This window comes from Macadamia integrifolia, chromosome 5, assembly GCF_013358625.1.
Source record: "Macadamia integrifolia cultivar HAES 741 chromosome 5, SCU_Mint_v3, whole genome shotgun sequence".
Taxonomy (NCBI): domain Eukaryota; kingdom Viridiplantae; phylum Streptophyta; class Magnoliopsida; order Proteales; family Proteaceae; genus Macadamia; species Macadamia integrifolia.
Window position 1 is genome coordinate 16,087,966 of NC_056561.1, and position 23,145 is coordinate 16,111,110.

At 38.4% G+C, this 23,145-nt stretch overlaps 1 protein-coding gene and 1 pseudogene across 2 annotated transcripts; both read left to right on the forward strand.

Annotated features, from left to right (window-relative positions):
• Positions 1–725: 725 nt before the first annotated feature.
• Positions 726–13,680, forward strand: LOC122079647 (annotated as a pseudogene).
• Positions 13,681–18,215: 4,535 nt separating this feature from the next.
• LOC122078620 (lysine histidine transporter-like 6) lies at positions 18,216–23,112 on the forward strand. Of its 2 annotated transcripts, XM_042644688.1 has the most exons (9): positions 18,216–18,319; positions 18,800–18,833; positions 18,918–19,057; positions 19,200–19,583; positions 19,736–20,129; positions 21,607–21,712; positions 22,401–22,492; positions 22,575–22,643; positions 22,753–23,112. In XM_042644688.1, exons 2-9 carry the CDS (start codon positions 18,804–18,806, stop codon positions 22,849–22,851), a joined length of 1,314 nt encoding a protein of 437 aa, XP_042500622.1. In that variant the 5' UTR covers positions 18,216–18,319; positions 18,800–18,803; the 3' UTR covers positions 22,852–23,112. The 2 variants fall into 2 exon arrangements, with proteins under 2 accessions (XP_042500622.1, XP_042500621.1); XM_042644687.1 differs by lacking the exon at positions 18,216–18,319 and having other exon boundaries at positions 18,616–18,833.
• The last annotated feature ends 33 nt before the right edge of the window (positions 23,113–23,145 follow it).

Genomic DNA, 23,145 nt, shown 5'->3' on the forward strand with positions numbered 1-23,145 from the left:
TTCTGATATAGCTCCCATTAAGGCAAAGAACGAGTAGAATTTGGGGTCTATGGTGAAGAAATTCATGGAGAGGAGAGTTGCAGAGGTTAGCAGAGAAGATAGCAGAGAAGAGAAGTGGAAACGTTTCCAGAAACATGTTTTATCAAACACCTTGAATTCCGTTTCTATTCCCAGAAATAGAAATTTATGTTTCTACCGTTTCTTGACACAGAAACTACAGAAACGTTATCAAATGGGCCCCTAGTGTCCCCTATATTAGCACAAGGCCCACATGATGTTTTCTCTCCCAAAATTCAAATGTGAGTGGGGTGTTTCCTATCCCTCATGTTTAGATGAGCTCTTCCTTGGAAAAGGATCGCAACTCCTCCTTTCACCAAGGATTTAAGAATTGGTATTAGATCTTCAAAATTAATCCGATATGGTTGGTTCAGTATCGACTAAGGTCAATACCAATTTAATTCTAATACACTTGTACGATCCAAGGGTAAAAAGGCAAGAACAACCCTTTTTTTTTTTTTTTTTATAGTAAAAAACAGGGATAAATTTATCCAATAATTTAGGGTGATCCAGAATCGAAATTTGCCGAGACCAATCCCAATCCGATTTCCAAGAACTAAACTCCTACTTACCACCTTAGTAACAACAAAGTGCACCTACCATTCCCTTTGAGTCTATGACTCAAGAAGTCTTCCCTCCTCCTTTCTCCAACTCGGATTCAGATCCTTTCCAATATCGAGGGATGTTGGAGTCATTGCTGTAGTGGTACTAGTGAAGGTTTTATGTCATTCTCTCTCTTGAGTATACTAGGTCCTGCTCTTGGATGAGTGCTGGGATGCCCAATGGTTGGAGAGGATCTGAGTCCCTTCTGTTTCTCTCTCTCCCTCTCCTCATTGGCACTGGAGATCCAAATTCCCCTCACCCAGGGGGAGGATAGCATCTGAATCATCTCCAACTCTCTACCACGCATCAGATGGCTGGGAGGCGTGGGTGTTTACAGGTCCCCCGAACTATGGATCCAGTTATCCATATATATAAAAAGATGCCACGCCCTTCTGAGTTCTGAGGAAAGCACGCAAGCAATGGTGACAAGTGGCTTAGATTGGAGGCTCACTTGGCATCGGCCACGTAAATATAGGGAAAGAGAGTGGAACAGAGAATCGTTTCTTCTTGCTGAGGGAGGAGTGAGGATGACGATGACGACGACGACTAAGACACTAAGTTCGACGAGAGGAGGCCGCGTGTGGTGTACGCCCAAAATGAATCCAACTGTGGCGCCTCGTTGTTGTCTCCCCTTCTCGTTTTTCTCGGAAACTCCTCTCTCTTCTCTGCTTCTGTTGTTGCTGCTGTTGTTGTTGTGCGTTCTCTCTCTAGAAATTTCTTATTCAAAATTCCTTTTTGAACCGATTTGTTTCGGGTAAGAGAAGCAATTCTTTTTCGTAATCCAAAACTACTTAGGATGCAGCGATTCGTCGACAGCGTCCTCGCTGTGACCAAAGAGTAAGTTTCTAAAGTACTTCTCTTTTTCTGCTTTTGATCTCAAATTTGTTATCTAGGAATTACTGTCTCTCGCTTTGAATCCTCCGTCACATTCTTCTTCGTTTTCCCTCCCCTTTTATTTAAAATTAGGGTCAATATAGAGTTATATTTAACATCTTGATGTAGTTAATGTAATGAGCTCTTTTTTGTTTAAAATTTTCTGGGTTTGAGATTTTTGGGGATGTTTAAACTTTGAACTGTTGGTTTTCTCTGGCAAAATCAGTACAAATTATTAATGGGTTCTTTTACATCAATAGAATATCATGGATTGTGAGCAGCTATTATTTTCCAATGATACAAAGGTTTGGAAATCAGACAATTAATGGAGTGTTCTCTGTAGATTTGCGTTTCTGCTCTCTCAAATTCCTAACCTCAGTTTCCTGTGGTCTGGTTCTATCCGTCAGAAGAAGCATTCTTTGTTTAGCAGGCTTTATTGGCTAAAACCCATACAGTTAATCCACGGTGGTTAGACAGGTTATTCCCAATTTTTTGCTTCCAGCCCAAACTTTTTCTCTTGCAGGCCAAGCAGTATATTGGTTACCCGTTGTCCTTTTTCATTTTTGAGATTATACCCATTGACAATGCTATCGTTAGAACTTGGTTTGTTACTTTTGAGATTTGGAGTATAATCCATTGGCTCTTTCATTCTCTATTACTTTGGATGTTGGCGAAGAAGGAAACACTTCAATCTTCAAGGATGTGCATATCTGAAGTTGTGCTAGAAAGTAATGAGGCTCTATTTTGTATTTTCCTTTTCATTGAGGTGTTGAATATGCTAATTTCGCAGTTGAGGAGGTTTGGGATTCATGGGGAAAAAAAGAAATGGTTCATCTTTGGTAACTTCGTTTCCACATTGTCATTTGAGAAAGAAATGGTCAAATCGGTTGAGTGCTCCTATTTGCAAGCCCTGTGATCCCTGTCTCCTTTGGGAAAGGAGAAATACAGGGAAGACAAAGGGGTACTTATTTGTTTCTTAAAAACTAAATTCTTGCATGGAATTGGTATTGAAGAGGATTGGGTTTTCTTGAAAGAAGGGAGACTTTGAAGGTAGTAATAACTAGGTTGAAGCTGGTCTGCTAACTTTCTGTTTTGTTTTTGTTTTCGGTAGAATGATCTGCTCACTTTCTAGGAATTAATTAAGAGGTGTTGATGGGGTTTGCTTGAGCCAGATCTGGACTCAAAAGTGTGTATCGATGGATGCCTCAGGTAGTAGTCTTCTGTGGGACGAGGTGGAGCTTCAGAATTAGGAGGATGGGAATAATTATTTCTCTTGGCTAGGTTCATGATGGGCTTTTTGTGAATATACATTGTATCCCATTTTTATAAATTCTCAAATCTTTGAAGGAATTTTAATTCTTAATAGCAAACTCTCAAGTAGTGCAGTGTATACTTCTCTCTTTTTTAGGAGTTAGAAGAAGCATAGAATAATGGTTGACATTCCATTGTCTACTACAAAATATAGGTTAATGGTTTCCTCTTTGTCCACAGCCAAAGGATAAAAATGTGGGACATAAATCTTTAAACTTTCTCCCTCCGACCATTTTTCTTCCTGTTTCTGAACCTTTCTCCATTCCTCACCTTGTAATTTGACAAAATCCTTAATTTGGTTGATTATAATTTCCCAGTCACTCCATGGAATGAGTATATCCATCTTGTTCGCCATCTGCTTCATTGTGTTACACAGTCCTCTTTCTTAGTCAGGTTTCTGTCTGATCACTCTAATCTATAAATTTACAAGCATGCAAGGTCATCTAGTAGAGTGTGCTTTTGTGGTTCTCTTGCTTTATAGTGGATGTGGGAATGGTTCTTTCCCAGAATTTATTTCCTCTTCAAGTGTTGCTGCTAATAACTGATTTATCTTGATTGATTAATACATATGGTTTTTTTTTTTGGTGGTCATGTCTCTAGGTCCGTCAAAACATTCACTTATGAAGCATTGAACAATACTGTGAAGTTGATAAATGGAGTTTCAGCACTTATATTGACTACAATGCCAGGAAAATCCTATATTCTTGAAGGCATCCAGGGGTGGGAGCTCAGGCCAACTTTTCGTGGTCCTCGACTTCCCCGTTGGATGGAAAAGTAAGTCCGCTTTACTACAGTAGAGTAAAACAAAACGTTGAAAAATTTGGTGTTTTGGACACTAACAGTGGCACTTATGTTTCACAGCAGGTGGCGTTTCAATTCCCTGTAAATTTTAGGAAGCTTCTTATGAAACTTCTCTTTGTACTATATTGGCCAAAGTATTGCATATTACAAATAAGCTTCTATTATGGACACATTGCAATTGGAAAGTTATACAATGTTTCCATTTTAATTTCTACTGCATTCAGGGTAGACCAAAGAAGCATGATGTAAATCCTGTTAGGATATAAAGTTGCGGCAACATCTTCAATTTATTTGAGCACTGATCTTAACCTTCGATTGTCTTCAGAAAAGTTGTAATGGTCTTTTAGAAGAAATATTCTGTATGCAAGTATCTGCATTCTCGTCATCTCTTTGAAATTACATTTTTTCCTCTCTGGTCTTGGATAATGCTTATTGACCACAGTGCTGCATAAAGAGTTACTATTGTAGAGCCTTATAATCTTGTCAGATATATTTCTTTATCCAACTTTGCTTTCTATAATTTTGGCATTTTTCATTTCAATATAAGATATTCTGTTCCAAGCATGTTTGGTTAGAGTTGCCTGTTCTATTTGTCTTACATTTCCACCTTTTCTTGATGGTGATAGTGGTGTCTCCTCCTTCAACCAACTCATTCATGAACTTGCTATCCATTCCGATACTTACTCAAGTGTGGATTACTTGTCTGGAGAAGATAGCGATGAAAGCTTATATCCTCTATCTCCTTCATCAAATGCTTCTCGGATATCTCGAGCATGCAGTTTCCCAAAGTATGATAAAGATCAAACACACTGGGTCAAGTGTTTATTATCATGGGTTTTCAGGCCTGCAACATTTTTGTTGGGTATACCATTTTGCCTTTATCATTCTTTTGTCTTTAAGGGGTCAACAAGTCCAAGTACCCCACAAATGCATCAGCCTTTGAATTCACATTCTACCAACAAATCAAACTTCCTCAACGAACATGTTATTCACTTCACCACTGACAGGAGACGTGGAGTTATTGAGGTTTCTGCTGGGATTGCTCCTCTGGAATTATGTCTATACTGCTTTCTGCTGGCTGTGCTTTCTTTCTGATATTTGACATTACAATTTTAACCAGGACCTCCAGCTAGGAATTGAAATCTTCATAGAAGCCATCTTTGACATTGTTCACAGGGCAGCACATCGCCTTCTTTCGCCATCAGAATTGTTCAGAATGCTTTCTTGTTGGTTTTCTTTTCAGAGCAGCATCATGGAAGTGCCTGGGAGTGGCTCAGACACATCTGTTCCCACAGCTGCACTTGGTGAATATGACCCAACTCCTACTGAAAGGGAAACCAATTTTCGTCAGGCTATGAATACTGATGGTCGAACCTGCCAAGATTTCATAACGGAACTGGGGTAAGGGCTATCTTGTTGAGTTACAATAGATAATTTGATTTACCCCTAGTGTACTGTAGCTTAATTGCTTCTATCCTGAGTGAAGTTAGTCTGAGAGGGCCAAAATACTGTATTGAGGGATGTAATAGCTTAACTATCTCATTTGTAACCCTCAAGAATCTTTTTGTGCGGCCCTGTTCGAGGATTCTAACTTGAACCTGCTTTTGCAGGTATCCGTATGAAGCTATTCATTTAGTTACTGCCGATGGATATGTTCTTCTTTTGGAAAGAATTCCTAGGTATATACGTGTTGATCTTGCTTGATTTCGAAATTTACTTCAGCGAATTGATGCATAACACATGCCATGTTGCTGCAGGCATGATGCACGGAAAGTTGTGTACCTGCAACATGGAATATTGGATTCATCCATGGGGTGAGTTATTCCTTCCAATTACATTTCCAATTTAAATGCAACAATTTCTTGAGTCATTCATATGTGATGATTGGAATTTATTTTTTTCTTTTTCAAACTTATGCAGAGAATATTAACTTCATAAAGTAAGACAAGAACCTGACTGATTGCTCAAGTAAATAGTTAGGTCTGCGATCGAGTAAATAGCTCTACGAACGAATGGATCGGATCGAATTGGAAAATGGAAAGATTTGTACAAGTTATACGTTTCGCCACCACTTTGTGGAAAATCGTTAAGTATGAATATGTTAGATACCTGTGACTCGATTAGTGAAATAGTATCTCTCTCCAAAAAAACATTAATTCGTTGCAAAGCGAAGAACCTTACCAGGGTTTGACATGCCGCGAACACAGGTGGTGCATGGCTGTCGTCAGCTCGTGCCGTAAGGTGTTGGGTTAAGTCCTGCAACGAGCGCAACCCTCGTGTTTAGTTGCCACTGTTGAGTTTGGAACCCTGAACAGACTGCCGGTGATAAGCTGGAGGAAGGTGAGGATGACGTCAAGTCATCATGCCCCTCATGCCCTGGGCGACACACGTGCTACAATAGAAGATGCTGCAGTCGTACTAGATTACTTAATTTTGTTAATATCTTTTTTGATTTGGTGGTAGGAAGTGGTTTTACATCTCTTGAAGCCTGTAATTGAGCTTGGGCCGTTAAAACAAACTTGAAATCTGGCAATGCACAACAAACTAATGAAAGCTGATCCCAAAAGTATAAAATTGGACCTTCGGAATGTTTTATCATTTTGATCCATGAAATGATATCAGCCATGCAGCTTTTGGCTCATCGATATCCAGAGCTTTGCAAACAAAGTAGTGGATCCTTTTATGTTACAGCTGATTATTTTCATTCTTGATTTTAAGTTTCAGGAGGGGATTTTATGGAAATAATTCTAAATTCCTTTTTTATTGTCACCTTGATAAGAGGCTGATGATGAAGCTCTAACCAGTGGTCATGCTCCATTTATTTCCAACTTCAGATTAAGGTTTTGTTGTGTAATTTTTAATGAAGAACTCATTGCACCCCTGGTTATTGATCATGTATCCTTAATTAATGATCAGTATACATGAAGAATATGAAATCAATCAGCTAGTAGCCTTTAAAACATTTCTTCCTTCCCTTGTTTGGTATTTAATACTCACAAGGTACAACTCACCAATATAACAGCTGACAAAATTATCACTGAGACATGACATGACAGGAAAAAATAGAAATTCAAATCCAATGGCTCATAAATTAGTTAGTACAATCTGATTAGTTTCTTTTTTTGGGGAAAGAGGGGAGGGGGATTAACTAGTTTTTAGGTATAATGAACAACGTCCTTTTGCTTGCGTCCTGGTTGAAGTGGAGGCTTCACCCACTGTTGCTAGGTTGGAAAAAATTCGGGTTGAACACCGTCATCCAGGTTCCTTGAGTTTGTTTTGTTTCACACAATATAGTGAATATGAGGATGAACTAAGCAGATGTGGGTACTATAAGAAGGTGGGGCACTTGATTGGTGCATGCAAGAAGAAAAAAGCAGATGATGTTCAAGCAAGTAAGCAGATTCCTGAAGGAGGGTGCCACGAGCAAATTATGTGGAGGTTGAAGATAGAGTGGACTTGGCAAAGGCAAGGTCGGCTGATGAGTTGCGTCGCAAGTTATCTTCTATTTTGGGAGGCACCCAATCTCGGGAGAATCCTGAATGGATTATGTGTCTATTTCAAGAGGGAGATCTAGATCCTTTGGTATCTCAAGCTAGAGTGGTGGGTAATCGGCCATTGAATAATGGAATGATTGATGATGTGGTGGAGATATTTATGCAACAAAATGAGGAAGATTTGGAGAGATTAGAAGTGGATGGTATTGAAACTCCTTCAATTGGGAATTTGAATAAAGATATATATATATATGGCAATTTTTGTTACTTTAGGTAACGGCCAAGTTGAAAATCTTGATAAGGAAGGACTACATGGAGCGGGTGACGTGGAGCTTCATGACCTAGAAGTTCATTTGCTTGGTTCCAGATCCGGATTTGTTTCAAGCGTCGATTTGAATAGGAATAATAATCTCTCCATTATTAATGGAGAATATCAAGGCTTGGATGAGATAATGGTTGCCCCTTACCATTCTCGGGTTAGAGATGAGCATCTTTTCATTCAAGGAGGGGATCGATTGGAATTGATTGAGGGAGGGATAATGGTACACGGAAACCTCCTAGTCCAAGATTGTATAGAGGGAAGTGAACAAGGTTCAGAGAATCTTGTTAAAAAGGCGTGTCAAATGACGAGAAGCAAGGGTTGGGTGGGTTGCTATATTGGACTGGGCAGATATGGTTTTTGAAGATGGGTCAGATATGGTTTCTGTAGATGGGTCAGGTAAGTCTGCTTCAGTTTCTCGTTATGAAACGAGGTCAAGAAAGGTAGAGGATTTGGGAGAGAGTGATGATGCGGGGGAAGATGGCTCTCACACTGGTAGTCCGGAAAGGCGAGAGACCCTTACGGAAATTTATGGCCAATTAGAGAAGGAGATGCAATCAAGATGTGGGGGGCCGAGAATAGCTTATCATGGTGGGAACGTATCTGTGTGGGAAATGTGACAATCGAGGTGGTCGTGGTAGGGGCCCTAATATTAAGCGAGGATGTGAATGTTGCAGAGAGGAAGAACTTGGTGGAGTCTGTTTGGCCGAGTACTGTCAAAGGACGAGCTATTTTGAAGTACCCTGAAATTGCTATTGTTTATGAGGCAGCTTAACTAAGAGAGGATCTCGATGGCTTCAAGAAAGTTAAACAAAGGGAAAAGGAAAGGAAAAAGGGTAATGGGGAGTAGGCTAGCCAGAAGTCTGACCGTATTGCCTCGTCAGAAAAGTAATTTGTGAAGGTCCTCTTATGGATTAGAAATGCATATGATCCCTGAATTTAGTATCTTAAGGGATTAATTTTTCTGGTTAGTTAGGGGATTTCCCCTTACTAATGGCTTCACCAGAGGATGGAGCCAGTTTTCTTGTATCTCTTTTTTATTTTTCTTTTCCTTTAACGAATGACCTTTTAGCCAAAAAAAGACAAATGTTCTTTTATAAGAAACTGCTGAAAATTGGGGTAAATTGCAGATCAGGAACTATGGTTTTTGACCTAAAAATTTTTTCCCCTTACCAACTAAGCTACAAATACACCTTTCCGACTCTCCGTTATTTCTTGGAATCTAATGACAAACGGGTCCAAGATTTTTTATATTGGTCTTTGTTGTGGGTAAAAACTAGCCTCAAGGGCGATTAAGATAGTTCCACATAGGTGACTAAAGGGGGACTGATGTAGATAAGTCACTTAATGAGCTTATTTTATTGCAAATAAACCTTGGGTTGGGTTATGTATGTGTTGGGCCTTTGATCCCATGGGTTTTCTTTGTAATGAGCTATTTTAATGGGCCTAAAATATGGGTAGAAAGTAGGAAAACGGGATTTCAGTTATTAGCTTAGTTAGAGTTCTGTTTTGAGTCTATCTCCTTTGTTATTTCAGTTTTTAGTCAGTTTAGGTTTCCATATTAGTGAATGACTAGTTAGTTACCTGCTCCATGTTGGAGTTCTAGTCTAGTCCTATTTGGAGTCCAACTCCTACTATGTAATCCTACTTGGAGTCTAACTCCTAGTTAGGTTATGACTGCTAGTCTGCCCTCTTTATATAGAGGAACTAATGTAATCTAATTTCTCAGATTTAAAGAATGATGAATTGAGTTAATGTTTGAGAGCCTTAGTGTTGTGAGTGATTCTTCCCCTCCCCTTCTTTATGCGATTTCTCTCCCTCCCTGGTTGGATTTGTGCAATACCTAATTGTGTGATCCTTTCCTCCCCCTGCTATTATGATTTCCCCTCTCTTCCCTAAGGCTCTCTCCATTAGAGACTGCGGGTCATGTAAGGATTAAAGTCTTCACTCCCTCATGAGGCCTTTTAAAACCGTGAGGATGACATTAAGCTAGCTTCGGAGGGCAGCCCAGAGTGGACACTATCATGAGACGTATTTCTTGACCTCAGCAACCTCCTTTACTATTAATATCCAAACAAGCATTTTGTATGTTAAAACTATTTTAATTAATATGATACTCAGGGAAATTCTATCTGTACATGCATGTAATAGATGCATAGCTGAGGTCCTCCCATGCATTGTGTCCATCCTCTGTTTTGTATGGGGTATACTGCACAGTTTCAAATCCCAGTCATGAAAAAAAAAAAGAGCAACCCAGTGCACGAGGCTCCCGCTATTGCAAGGTCTGGGAGGGGCAAGTGTACACAGCCTTACCTGCTTCGCAAAAGAGGCTGTTTCCAGACCAACATGTTGCAATAGTGCAACTTAACCGTTGTGCCACAGGTTCGCCCACTTATATCCTGGTCATGCTTCTATTATAATCTCGAAATATAAATCATTTAAAATAGGCATATGAAAAGACAAAATTTCATCCAGGGTTGTGATTGATGAATATTGCATAAACATGGTAGTAGATGCATGACCAGTATCCCTTCCATGTGGTGCGGGCCACATGTCAATAAAGGCGATGAACCCACTACAATGTGAGGATCCTAGCTGTGCGTCTTTGTAACAGGTACTTAGTGTTAATATTTCACTGAATATTTTATTAGTTAAAATAGTTTGATATATAAAAGTGTTATTTGGATATTAAAAGGAGAAGGATAATTTAGGACTTGCATACAAAATACTTGGATCTTCATTTAGATTTCAAGAAACAATATTAGAGGGATGCATCTATAGCTTAGTTTGATAAGGGAGAAGCTTTAGGTCAGAAACCAGAGGGACTAGTCTGTTGGTATCTTAAAATCTTTGGTGGTCAATTTGTAACTTACATGAAAATAGTTTTCCTTTTAGCGTTTGAGTTATGCTAGTATTTAAATTATTGCAATACTTCTATGGGTGTGAAATTGTTTACTTGTAACCCCAAGGGGTTAGCGGAGTGTGCGAGGGACTTTCGCCTCAGGAAGCGTGTGGTTTTGAGTTCGACTCCTCTTACCTCCTTAGAGCCACTCAATCGGGGGTGTTTAGTGCTCTTCGGTGATTTCAGTGAAGTTGAATGGTTCTCATTCAACCCAGGTATGACCCAGCCCATATGGTTTGGGGGTCAATATGGGCCCACAGGATTAGTCAGGCTAAAGGCCTGGATACCCGTCGTCAGCACACCAAAAAAAAATATTATATTGAAATGTTCTACTTGCTATTGAAGTAGGTAATATTTTATCCAAGAGTAAATTATTTTGCATTGTTATCAGACAGGACAGATCTGGACGGTTATAACTTGAATTAGCACCAGTCATGAAACAAAGTCCATACACATCTTCCCACCTGCCTGAGTCTAGATAATATTATGCATGTTCTTTCTTTTTAAGAAAAATATAGATGGTCAATGTTGGGAGAGAGTTGAACCTTGGAATATTTGAGTCCTAAGGGTATAACCTTTAGCCACCGTTCACATGCTCATTTGCGCTTTTATTTATATGTATATTATATATATATATATATATATAAGGACCCAATCTTTTCTGAGTTGACCCGGAGTCCCCAGTTGCCAAGATACCACCAGGTTGAGCCTTGTGACTATGCCATTTTGTATGCTTGACAAAGAAAATAAGAAAGAAAAGAAAAGAAAAAAGCACTCCTAAACAATAGTTGATAAAATGTGGCATCATTTTCTTTGCAAGGTCTGCTTACAAATGCATGAATGCATTACACCATGCATGTAATTCTTGTTATATGGCTCTAGTTCTTGGGTCTATATATGAAGATTGACCATCTGTTATTTATATTTTCATCTCATATCCAGATGGGTATCCAATGGAGTTGTTGGCTCTCATGCATTTGCTGCCTTTGATCAAGGTATGCCCTTACTAGTTTTCCCTTTCCTCTTTGGGTGCTCATAGTTTTCAGGATGCATTGCCATGTGCCTTAGACCACCAATTCACATTTATCATTTATGCAGGTTATGATGTATTTCTGGGAAACTTTCGTGGTTTGGTTTCTAGGGAACATATTAACCAGAACATCTCCTCACAACAGTATGTTTCTGTAAGAAGTCTGTTTATGTATTTCTGGTGAACTTTCATTGTTTGGTTTCTAGGGAGCATATTAACCAGAACATCTCCTCACAACAGTATGTTTCTGTAAGAAGTCTGTTTATGTATTTCTGGTGAACTTTCATTGTTTGGTTTCTAGGGAGCATATTAACCAGAACATCTCCTCACAACAGTATGTTTCTGTAAGAAGTCTGTTTATGTATTTCTGGTGAACTTTCATTGTTTGGTTTCTAGGGAGCATATTAACCAGAACATCTCCTCACAACAGTATGTTTCTGTAAGAAGTCTGTTTGATGGCTTTTTGAGGACCTGGTTTTCCCAGAAAAAAGAAGAAAAAAAAATAAAAATTCAAGGATGGAATCTCCTTGACAGGCACTTAGTTCTGCCGTGTGACAGGTTTGATAGGACTGAAATTTTGTGGACAGGTGGACCCCAATGTCCCCTTCTCACATATCAATTTTCAACCAAACAAAGTTGGCCACGTGCACAAAAAAGTGCATTGGAAAATTCTGAATTATCAAGAGGGTGTATGGGACTAGGAGGGGTACATGGACACAAATGGGAAGATATATGGTTGAGTGCGAGTCTGAAATTTTGATGCGTAGCCCTTTGCAGACCATTCCCTAGATATTCAATGGTCAAAACTACCACACCACCTCTCCACATGGCAGAACTTGGTGTGCCTGTCTAAAAGGCTCCATCCACTGTATCAAAAAAAATTGCCTTTTTTTTTTTTTTTGAATTTAAATGCTTTTGGGTGCTCTGGAATTAAGGTGGAAAGAAAAGGTTCATTAGTACTTGTGTAACTCCACCCCCCCCCCCCCCACCCCAATGCACACACTAAAGATTAAATAAAAAGGAAAAAAATATGAAAATGCCCATTAAAAAATTGTTCATCCTGCAGGTACTGGAATTACTCCATCAATGAGCATGGTACACAGGATATACCTGCTATGATAGAGAAAATCCATCAAGTTAAAACCTCTGAACTGAAGAGCAGGCTGCCTGATTTTGAAGAGGAAACGAATGATGATCAGCCATACAAACTCTTTACCGTTTGCCACAGCCTAGGAGGAGCAGCAATGTTAATGTACGTCATAACACATCGGATAGAAGAGAAGCCCCACAGACTGTCAAGGTTGATCCTACTATCACCAGGTGGCTTCCATGATGATTCTACCCCAGTATTTACGGTGGTGGAATATCTATTGCTTATATTGGCTCCAATCCTTGCTCCAGTTATGCCTGGGTTGTATATACCAACCAGATTTTTCCGGATGCTGCTGAACAAGTTGGCAAGGGACTTCCACAACTACCCTGCCCTGGGAGGGTTGGTTCAGACCCTTATGAGCTATGTTGTGGGTGGTGATAGCTCAAACTGGGTTGGGATGCTAGGGTTGCCCCATTATAACATGTATGACATGCCCGGAGTGTCATTTTATGTTGCTCTTCACCTTGCACAGATGAAGCATAGAGGGAAGTTTCTCATGTATGATTACAGGAGTGCAGCTGCTAACATGGAAGTGTATGGATCTCCTGAGCCCCTTGACTTAGGTGAGTACTATGGGCTTATTGATGTGCCTGTTGACCTTGTTGCTGGGCTGAAGGATAAGGTTATACGTCCGTCAATGGTTAGGAGACATTACAAGTTGATGAAGAATTCTGGTGTTGATGTGTCCTTCAACGAATTTGAGTATGCTCACTTGGATTTTACATTTTCCCACCGGGAAGAACTCTTGGCTTATGTTATGTCTCGCCTGTCGCTTTGTTGTATCTCAACCTAAGCAGCAGTTTGACCAGAAGTCTGTGAGATTGAAGAGGAAAGATGGAAATGGGTGTACTTGCATGTTGTTCATAGAAGACAAAATGTATATATGCGGAAGCTTTTGGCTTGAGGTGCTGGTCTGTTTTGTTTTTTGGTTTCTGAGAGAATTGACATGCTTGTGTTGTATGTTCATACTTGCTCTTGTTTTATATGATTGTCTAGATGTATTTAAGAGTATTGTCATCTATCATTTCTTCGTTCCTCTTACTTTCATTTCTCTGTTTTTGTGTGGACCTTAGTTTACCATGCTTTGTTTTGCATGGATCTATGTAGCCAACCCCATTTAGTTGGGATAAGGCTGAATTTGTTGTTGTTGTCTTGGTCACAGGTTCAGATTGTATATGAATGTCAGGTCATCACATTCTTTTTCTCCCTGAAGGGAGAAGAAATTCATTTGGACAGTTTTAAAAGACAGAATTGGGACAGAATCAGTCAAGAACTTTAGAATCAGAAATCAAATCCAATAACACGTGTTCTATGGTTTTTAGGTGTGAATCGTCGATATCAGATTGATGAGTTTTAGGATAGGTAATGACTGATTCTGATTAAAGACGGCCGATTCATCAATCCGATTCCCAATCGTTAAACTGAAATTGTACCTTGTAAAGTTGCTGCATTGATGAATGTTATTGTTGTGCAACTTATAGGTTGTACTGTGCTCACACCTGAGGGGATGTTACTGTAATCTTTCTTTGACTACTGCTTTCACTTTTTTTCTTCTTTTTTTTTTTTTTTTTTTTAATCCCATCTTATTTCACTGATGGAACCTTTTTATATTTTCATATCTATATCGGATCTGTGTAGTTGACCCCATTTAGTTGGAATTAGATGATAGATGTTTTTGTTGTGTGCACACCTGAGCCTTGGCATTGGCATTGGCGTTTGTTTAGGAGCTAGCATGAGGGTCACTGAACGACTCCTTCTCAATGTGCATTTGTGTTTGGTATATGCACCACTTTATTAGTAATAGTATAGTTTTCTGCTTTTCAAAAAATGTGTCCCCTATGACTCCTGTTGGTCTTCTTTGGGACCTTTCTGCTGGCTCCTATAGTGGGTTGTCCGTACGATATGGCCTCCGGGTTAAGGAACAGTTGGTCGCCATCATCATCATATTTTTTTTTCCATTGCTTCTACTTACAATTGATTAACTTTTACACTAGCCCAACAAAATGGTAGGAGACGGTATACTTTAGTTTTCAAGGATAGGTGGGTCCCAACCATAGTTAGCAGAAATAAGAACGGCAAAAGAACTGAAATGAATGATACGAGTTTTAAATAGTAAAAATTTTCGAGCAATACAGTAAGAAAAATTGTAAAAACAAAAAAGGAAATGGTAAAAAACGGAAAACAGACGGTATAGGTTTTAAACGTGTAGATTTCAAACAAACGAGACTTAAAAAACGATAGTATTCTCATATAAATTAAAAAATTATTACATGAATATCTGCACCTTATGTTTAAAACAATTAAAATATCCAACATTAATGCATATACATCCCATGTCTTATATAATTTCTAAGACATATCATTAAATATCATCCAATACTAATTCTAAATTTATACACCATACATGCCCAAAGTCTTATTGAGCAATGTGATTAGGCTATGATATTATTTATTGTTGTCAACATAGTCAACACATTCTTGAAGTGATATATGTTTATTTGGAGTTGAAAGTCATCACTTTACAAGTACCTTTCTGTAAATATATCAGCTTATAGCTCAATTTTAGGTCCGTGCATTGAATTTGAGTAGAAGGTGATGTAATGAGAAATATAGTCCATTGAGTTAGCTGAAAGAATCAGGTCGATCGGAGTTCGGGAGAGAGATATGATCAATTAAATAGATATTATATTAAAAAAATCGTCTTAAAAAACACCATAGAAATGGAAACATGTTTAAAACAAAACGCGTTTTTGCCAATAGAGGTCCCAACTCTTTCGGTGGGTGGGGGGGGGGGGGGGTGGTATTTTGAGTTTGCCTAACCACTCCTCTATGAGGTGGTGCATCATCCTCTGGCTGCTCCATTATCACTTCTAACGAAGCTTAGAATGCCTCACCAAAGGAGGGCGGGGGGTGATCATTAAGTCATCTGAGGGCTCTTTCTTTGCTGCTAAATGCAAGGCAGGTGTTAGCTTTTTCTACTTATGCTATGGAAGCCGAGGCCATTGGCGATGATCTTTTGCTAGCTAAAGCATTGGCACTCTCTTCCTTAGTTCTTTCAGTGATTTTTCTCTGCTATTAATGCTTGTAACAGGATTGGCACTTCTTTGAATTGGCTCCTCTGCTATTAATGCTTGTAATAGGATTGACACTTCTTTGGATTGGGCTACTAGCGCCATTGTTGATGATATTTTGTGTTTAGTACTTCTCTTCTCTTTGTGATTCTTCTGAATCCAATAAAGAGGCTCATTTCCTAGCCAAGGGTGCTTCAACCTTGGGAATTTAGCATGTTTGGTGGATTCATCCACCACCATTTCTGGTAAATTTTGCCTTTCAGGGAAGGAGCTTCTTCTAATTGGACTTCTTTCAATAAAGTTTTAGCTAGTTGTGGATTAAAAAAAAAAAAAAAACTCGTTCTGAGTTTCACGTTTTAAGTAAGACCCTAAGAAGATTGGGATGGGGTTGCTTGGAAGTCCAGATCAGGTTCTAGTACAAGAATGTTCTTTTATGGGTCTGTGATGAACATCTGGATTCCATTATATCACTCTCTTCAATATATTGGATTCTGACCTTAGTGGACTCTAGGTGTTTGTCACAAGCCTGTACCAGAACGTTCTTGTTTAAGGACTTTATCCGGTTTTATTGTCTGATTCAAGCACAACTCTACATTTTAGTTTTTAACACACTTGGAGGGAAGAAGTGATCAATTTGAACATTTTTGTTTTGTTTTGTTTTTTTTCAATAACCCAAAATGGTGTTGGTTGCAACCTATATCAATATCTGACCGATAATAGACTGATATAGTTTGGATATGGATTTTTTTTTTTTTAATGAAAAAGTACTATTTTAGTAAGGATTTAGACCAATATGACCCAATAAAACTGATCCATATCAGTATGAGGCAGATACCATTACCGATACCATGAAATAAACCCATGACCCAAAAGGAATATTATGGTAGAACTGAGTTCCCAATCTGGCTGTGTAGCGTATGTTGGTGCTTCTTATATCTATCTCTCTCCTCCCATAATAAGGGTAAATATTTCATTTCATAGGAAGGAGGAGAGAGATAGACGTAGGAGGTGCTAGTGTACCTCCATAAGGTCCACCCACACATAAGCCATTGTCCCACCTGGCGCCGGGGCCTAAAAAAAGATTTTCAGAGAATTCTATATTTACTTTACTAGGTTGTAAGGTACAAGCCTCTGTAACTAAGCAGGGTTCTAAGAATCGGGATCAAATCCGTCATAGCGGAATTTTTAATTCTGGCTGATCCGGAAAAGATTTCTATTTGACCGATTTTAGGTATTTTGTGACCGATTCTTTTACAATCTTGTCAGAATCAGCAACTACTAATTTTGTTGCCGATTTCAATGTCTTCAATCAAAGTTTAGTTTAGAACAACTTGTCTTCTCTTTTGCCTTGATTGAAGCCATTCTTGATGAAGACACCGATCTCTCTTTCAATACTTAAAGGGAAGTGTATCAATGCGAAAAAAAAAGCAAGATTTTGAATTCATTATCCAAGGAGTTGTATAATATTTATTCTCCATTACTCAATACAAAGGAAGTCATATGGTTGAGATCCGCTATGATTTTGAATGATGATCAATCTACATGATCCTCTATCTATTGGACAATTAAATAAGTAAAATTTGGTACGTATTTAATTCAAAGATGGCTAATAAGAACCACCCACGAGGCAAAAATTTGGATGCACTCGTAATATTTTGCCCTCGACTGATATAGAGTATGAGATTGAGTTTTCGTAAAGCCACAGAATTACGATCACATACAATAAGGGAAAAAGAAGTGAGGACTGATTAGGTCACATTTGGACCATCTTATCGTTCAGCCACCCATGAATAAAAACTGTGTTAGAGTAATTTATTCTAGGAATTAACTTGAACCCCTTTGTGACCAGATTAATATTCACTCCTTTTGATATGATTAGCTCACGCTTACATCTTTATGATATGGAAGTTGCTTTCAGTTACCCTTTTGGCTTTTGGCCTCTTCCAAGATGCAAAGCTAGTTAAAGGTGTATAAGGGTGTGTGAATGTAAGGAATAGAGGGAGTGAATGTGAGGAGTAGATCAAAGGATGAGACCCCACAAGGTTCATAATGCAAGCATCTTCTTCCTCCATTATAATCAACTACCAATAATATTGCTTAATAAAGCAACTTTGGCGATGATGATTTAAGATAGCCACCGACCCCAACTAGACTTCCCATCATTAGTTCAATTTCTGAAATTGCTCAAAACCCCCTTCCCCCAAAAACACTCTCATACAAATTTAAGTAATATGACAAGGAAAGGATAACAGATGGTGGTGATCTTCTATGGTTTTACTCAAAAAAAAAAAAAGTGATCTTCTATGGTCATCTATCATAAGCCATACACGTGGCAGTCACCACTAATAAGGTAGTGCCACCAAAATGAAAGTTTCCAGATTAAATTTGATCACTCTGTAGATCAAAGGCTAGGCATAAAAATCCTCTACAGTGAGGTAGTGACTGGTTATGAGGATCCAACAGCCTGGGTGCATGCCAGGATCCTCATTACCATTCACCACTCACTGTTCATTGCTCACCACAGAAGATTGAACCCTAATGGTGGGAGGCAACACCTCGTATATTTTCTCACACTACAAGAAATGTCACCTAGGCAGCTATAGAGTACCTTTTGTGATGTGGTCTTCGGCAACCGCCGTCATGGACCTCTACCCAAAGTGCCTTATCTGGGTACTTTTCTTGTGATGTCAAATCAGTTTTAGAAGGTATCTTTCATACGCAAACTCCCTCCATACTCGGTGTTTTAGACATTTGGAATCCTGCATCTCTTCCTTTATTCCAATAAACATTCCGCTCGGGAAGGAGATCTCATCCTCCTACCCGGATTTCTAGCCAAAGAAATAGAATCTCATAGGGAAAGTGAATTATTCCATATCTTTGGTACGAGCCCGAGTAGCAGCAAATTTTTTTGCACCCAAATGAAGATTCCTAGATTAAATTTGGTCATCTCTGTGGGGTCAATGTGTGAGGCAACACACCTTATATTTCTTCTCACATTAGTTATGTAATTATCTTTTGTGGGCAAACTTCCTCCATCCACAGTGCTGCAGATATTTAGAATCCATCATCTCTTTTCTTTCTTTATTCCAACAAACATTCCACTCAGGAAGCACTACAATTGTAATACAAATACATGAATAGACACTGAACTCCACACTAAGATTGTTATCTCTCTTGTGTTGCAGAGAGATGGTTTCATCCTCAATACCTCCTTCAAAGGTGAGCAATAATGGTTATGTTTCATTCAAACCCATCAAGAATTTAATAGTTCTGTTAATTAAGAAGCTAGCTCTTCTCTTGCAGGAAGTCAGTTATGAGGAAGAGTGGCAGAAAGAGGGTCCTCCTCGTCGTGCCAAATGGTGGTACTCTACCTTCCACTGTGTCACAGCCATGGTTGGTGCAGGTGTTCTCAGCTTGCCTTATGCCATGGCCTACTTAGGATGGTATATATATATATATATACTAAAACAACCACTTGTGTTTAATTTGATTGCTTTCCTATGTCAATGTAAGAGAATTACTAAGACATCTCTTCCTCTCTTTCTCTCTCTCTCTCTCTCTCTCTCCATCTCTTGTATATTGTAGGGGACCAGGAACAGTAGTTCTGATCTTGTCATGGTGCATGACCTTATACACAATATGGCAGATGATACAGCTCCATGAATGTGTTCCGGGGACTCGTTTCGATCGCTACTATGAACTTAGTCGACACGCTTTTGGTCCAAAACTAGGGCCATGGATTGTGCTTCCACAGCAACTCATTGTTCAAGTAGGGTGTGACATTGTGTACATGGTCACTGGGGGCAAATGCCTTAAGAAGTTCATGGAGATTGCCTGCACCAATTGCACTAGAATTAGACAATCTTATTGGATTTGCATCTTTGGTTCCCTCCATTTTCTACTATCTCAACTTCCCAATTTCAATTCTGTTGCTGGAGTTTCCTTAGCTGCTGCAGTCATGTCCCTAAGGTGCCTAACAAATAGTCTTAACTCATCCGTAAAAGTTAGTCATTAAGGAGAGGGTGCCTAAATACCTATAAGTCTTCATATCGGGCTACTCACATCTGATATGAGATTATTACTGCTCTAACAGTTGATATTACTTTCTTCGCTACTTGCAGTTATTCTACGATATCTTGGGTTGGTTGTTTGATGCGAAAACCGATTCCGAATGTGAGCTATGCATACAAGGATACTAATCCTGGAGATTATATGTTTCGTGTGTTTAATGCACTGGGACAGATCTCATTTGCCTTTGCAGGCCATGCTGTTGTTCTTGAGATTCAGGCCACAATTCCTTCAACACCTGAAAAACCATCAAGGATTCCAATGTGGAGAGGTGCTGTGTTGGCCTATTTTATTACAGCAATTTGCTATTTTCCGACGGCGCTTATAGGTTATTATACGTTTGGACAAGATGTTCAAGATAATCTGCTCATCGCCCTTAGGCAGCCGGAGTGGCTCATTGCCTCTGCTAATTTGATGGTGGTCATCCATGTTATTGGTAGCTACCAGGTTTGATATCTCTTTCTTCTCACCACTACTTTATTACTTTGAAATATAGGTCCCGGACCTCACAAATGTGAGAGCCTCATGCACTTAGTATGCCTTTATTTATAGGCATCAACTATGCTAGATCTAATAAGGTGGGTGGTACTTAAGCTTTAAGTCACTAATGAAAATGGTGAAGTATAGGCATCAACAGTTTAGATTGAATATTTTGAGTAGACACAAAAGGGAACTAGATTGATCTTCATTCACTTTTAGGTTTTATTGATCAGGAAAGAAGGAAAAAGGTCTTTTTCCAGTAGGTTGTGGAGTCAATTTGGGGATTAAGAGGTTTCTATTGTGGCACCTACATAACTACTTGGAGAGAAAGCCGATTGATAATTGTGTTGTGAGAGAGTATTCCAAAGTTATGAATGATAGAATTTTATATAAGACGAATATGACAGATCAAAGAACACAAACCTAACTACAATAATAGAGATTCGATTGGAATCGTACTTGGATCCATATATTTCTTGTCAAAGAACTCCTCATGTGTTCGCTTTGTCAGTCTTCTCTATTTCTTCACTTCTCTTTTTACACAAGTTGTTAATGATGGCCACTAATGAACACAACTATCTTTATATTGATGGGAGCATGGACTAATAAGTCTGGATCAGGTCCTTGTATCAAAACCAATCTCATATGATGTCTGATCCACACTTGGAATCTACTCAATCTATCTCTTCTTACAACAAGATTTTACATTGATTGGATTTCAAGTGTCGATCAAACATAAAAGGAGAATGATTCCCGTACAAAGACTCGATCCAAACACCTATAATAAAGCCCATACACTAATTAACCCATTATAAAGATCACTCCCAATTAAATTCATCTAATTAAATCTACAAATCAACAACACTCATCTATTAATCTAAATCCATACAATGGCTAAATGATAATCCATACCTTTTTCTTTTTTATTGATAGACCCCAAAAAGATGGTAGCCTATACATGATGATGTTAACAATACACTAAATACCTCATAGGGTGACTCTTTTGCTTTTGGTCTAAATATTATTCAACCACTAAAACATATGGAATGTTGTCATGCATGGTGTGTGTAGTCCAGGCTATACACAAGACTGCTTTTTATAATAGAAAACCAACTCCATAGCTACTTTACCACTTTGTTCCAGAATTTTTTGAGTTTTTAATTAATCTTCTTAGGATAAGAACTTGATTCCTATTTTGGAGTAAACAATGAGTTGAAGCTCAAACCTTTTTGTTATTTTACCTTAACCAAACAAAGGTGCTAGTGTAGTGGGATACATCAATGACTTTGCAGAAATCTGGAGAGAAGAATATTAAGATTTGATGTCTTGAGCTCTCCACTAGTAATCTCTTATATATATGATCCACTTTGCTTTTCTTCTATATTTTTCTCTTATTCTCAAAAGTATTGGTAGCTATTATTGAAAAAAATATATATATGTGCAGGTCTATGCCATGCCAGTGTTCGACATACTTGAAAAGACAATAGTGAAACAATTCGACTTCCCTCCTGGACTTCCACTACGGCTTGTCGTTCGATCCATTTATGTTGGTAAGAAGAAGGTGTTCTTTTTTCAATTGCTATGTTCTTGAAACAATAAAATTAACACTGAGACACTATTATGTAGTCCTTGAGTCATTCCATGGAATCATGGATGATTTAACTAGGGTTGCCAATAGGCTGGCCTTGTCGGTTCGCTCAGGACTGCTTGGTTGTCATCAATTTAAGGTCCTGCACTATTTTCGTCTATTTAGCTTATTGAATTTCATAAAATCTAAGACATGGACATGTTTCTATTTGGTCGGTTGGTTTTTGATCTATAATTAGGCTTAAAGTAATAAGGCTATAATTGGGATTAAATGGATTGATTGACTAGATGGGCTATTAAAGAAGCAAAAAAGGGTTATCATCGGACTAAATAAATTTAAACAGGTTAGTCGGACTATAAACGGTTGGTAATTGTTGGTCACAATAATCGATCAAGTGATTACCTTGCATCGGGAATGCATGATTATTAATTGTTCGATGCTTGAACCCGACATTTTTTATAATCAATCAAGTCAATCTTAAGCTTCAACCGATCGATTCAGATCAGACCTACCAATACGGGGTAACGTTTGACACCACTAGATTTAATATTCCCAACTTACAAGATCTTAACTCTCACACTTCACTATCTTCAAATCCTACTAACAATTTTTTTTCTTTTTTCTTTTTTCTTTTTTCATTTTTTCATCAGCTTTGACTCTATTTGTTGGTGTAACCTTCCCTTTCTTTGGTGATCTTCTTGGTTTCTTTGGAGGATTTGGTTTTGCTCCCACTTCTTTTTTTGTAAGTAATTCAACCACATTTTTTTGTTTTTTTTTTTCTTCCCATTGAAGAAATCCCATATTTATGGAGAGAATTAATGCAGCTCCCATGCATTATGTGGCTGGCCATCAAGAAACCCAAGAGATTCAGTTTTTCATGGCTAATGAATTGGGTATGACATCTTTATCTCCCTACTTTAATTATATCCACATATTTATGTATTTATGGTCTAAATAAAGTTTCTTTTTTTTTTTCACACTATTATTTTTGTTGCATTTCAGGCCTGCATATTTTTGGGTACATTCATCATGTTTGCATCAACGATCGGTGGATTGCGGAACATAATCATTGACTCTTCCACATATCAGTTCTACTCATGAATAATTATAGCGATGTTGTTTGAAAATCAATATTGGAAAATTGACTAGACAAGCTTTATTCAGGCTGATTATGCAAATACATCTTTCACCTTTTGTATCAGACATGCTTTCAGGAAAGTTTGCTTCCAATTTCAGATTCAAAAATGAAAAAGAAAAAGAAAAATGATGTAGCATAAGATTAGAGGAAGTCTAAAGAGAGATCCTGTCTTATGTTGAACTATCTTATATGAATGATTTATACATAAAATTATGAGTTTTCTCCTTGTGTTCTTTTCTTATTCTTTTTTTTTTTTT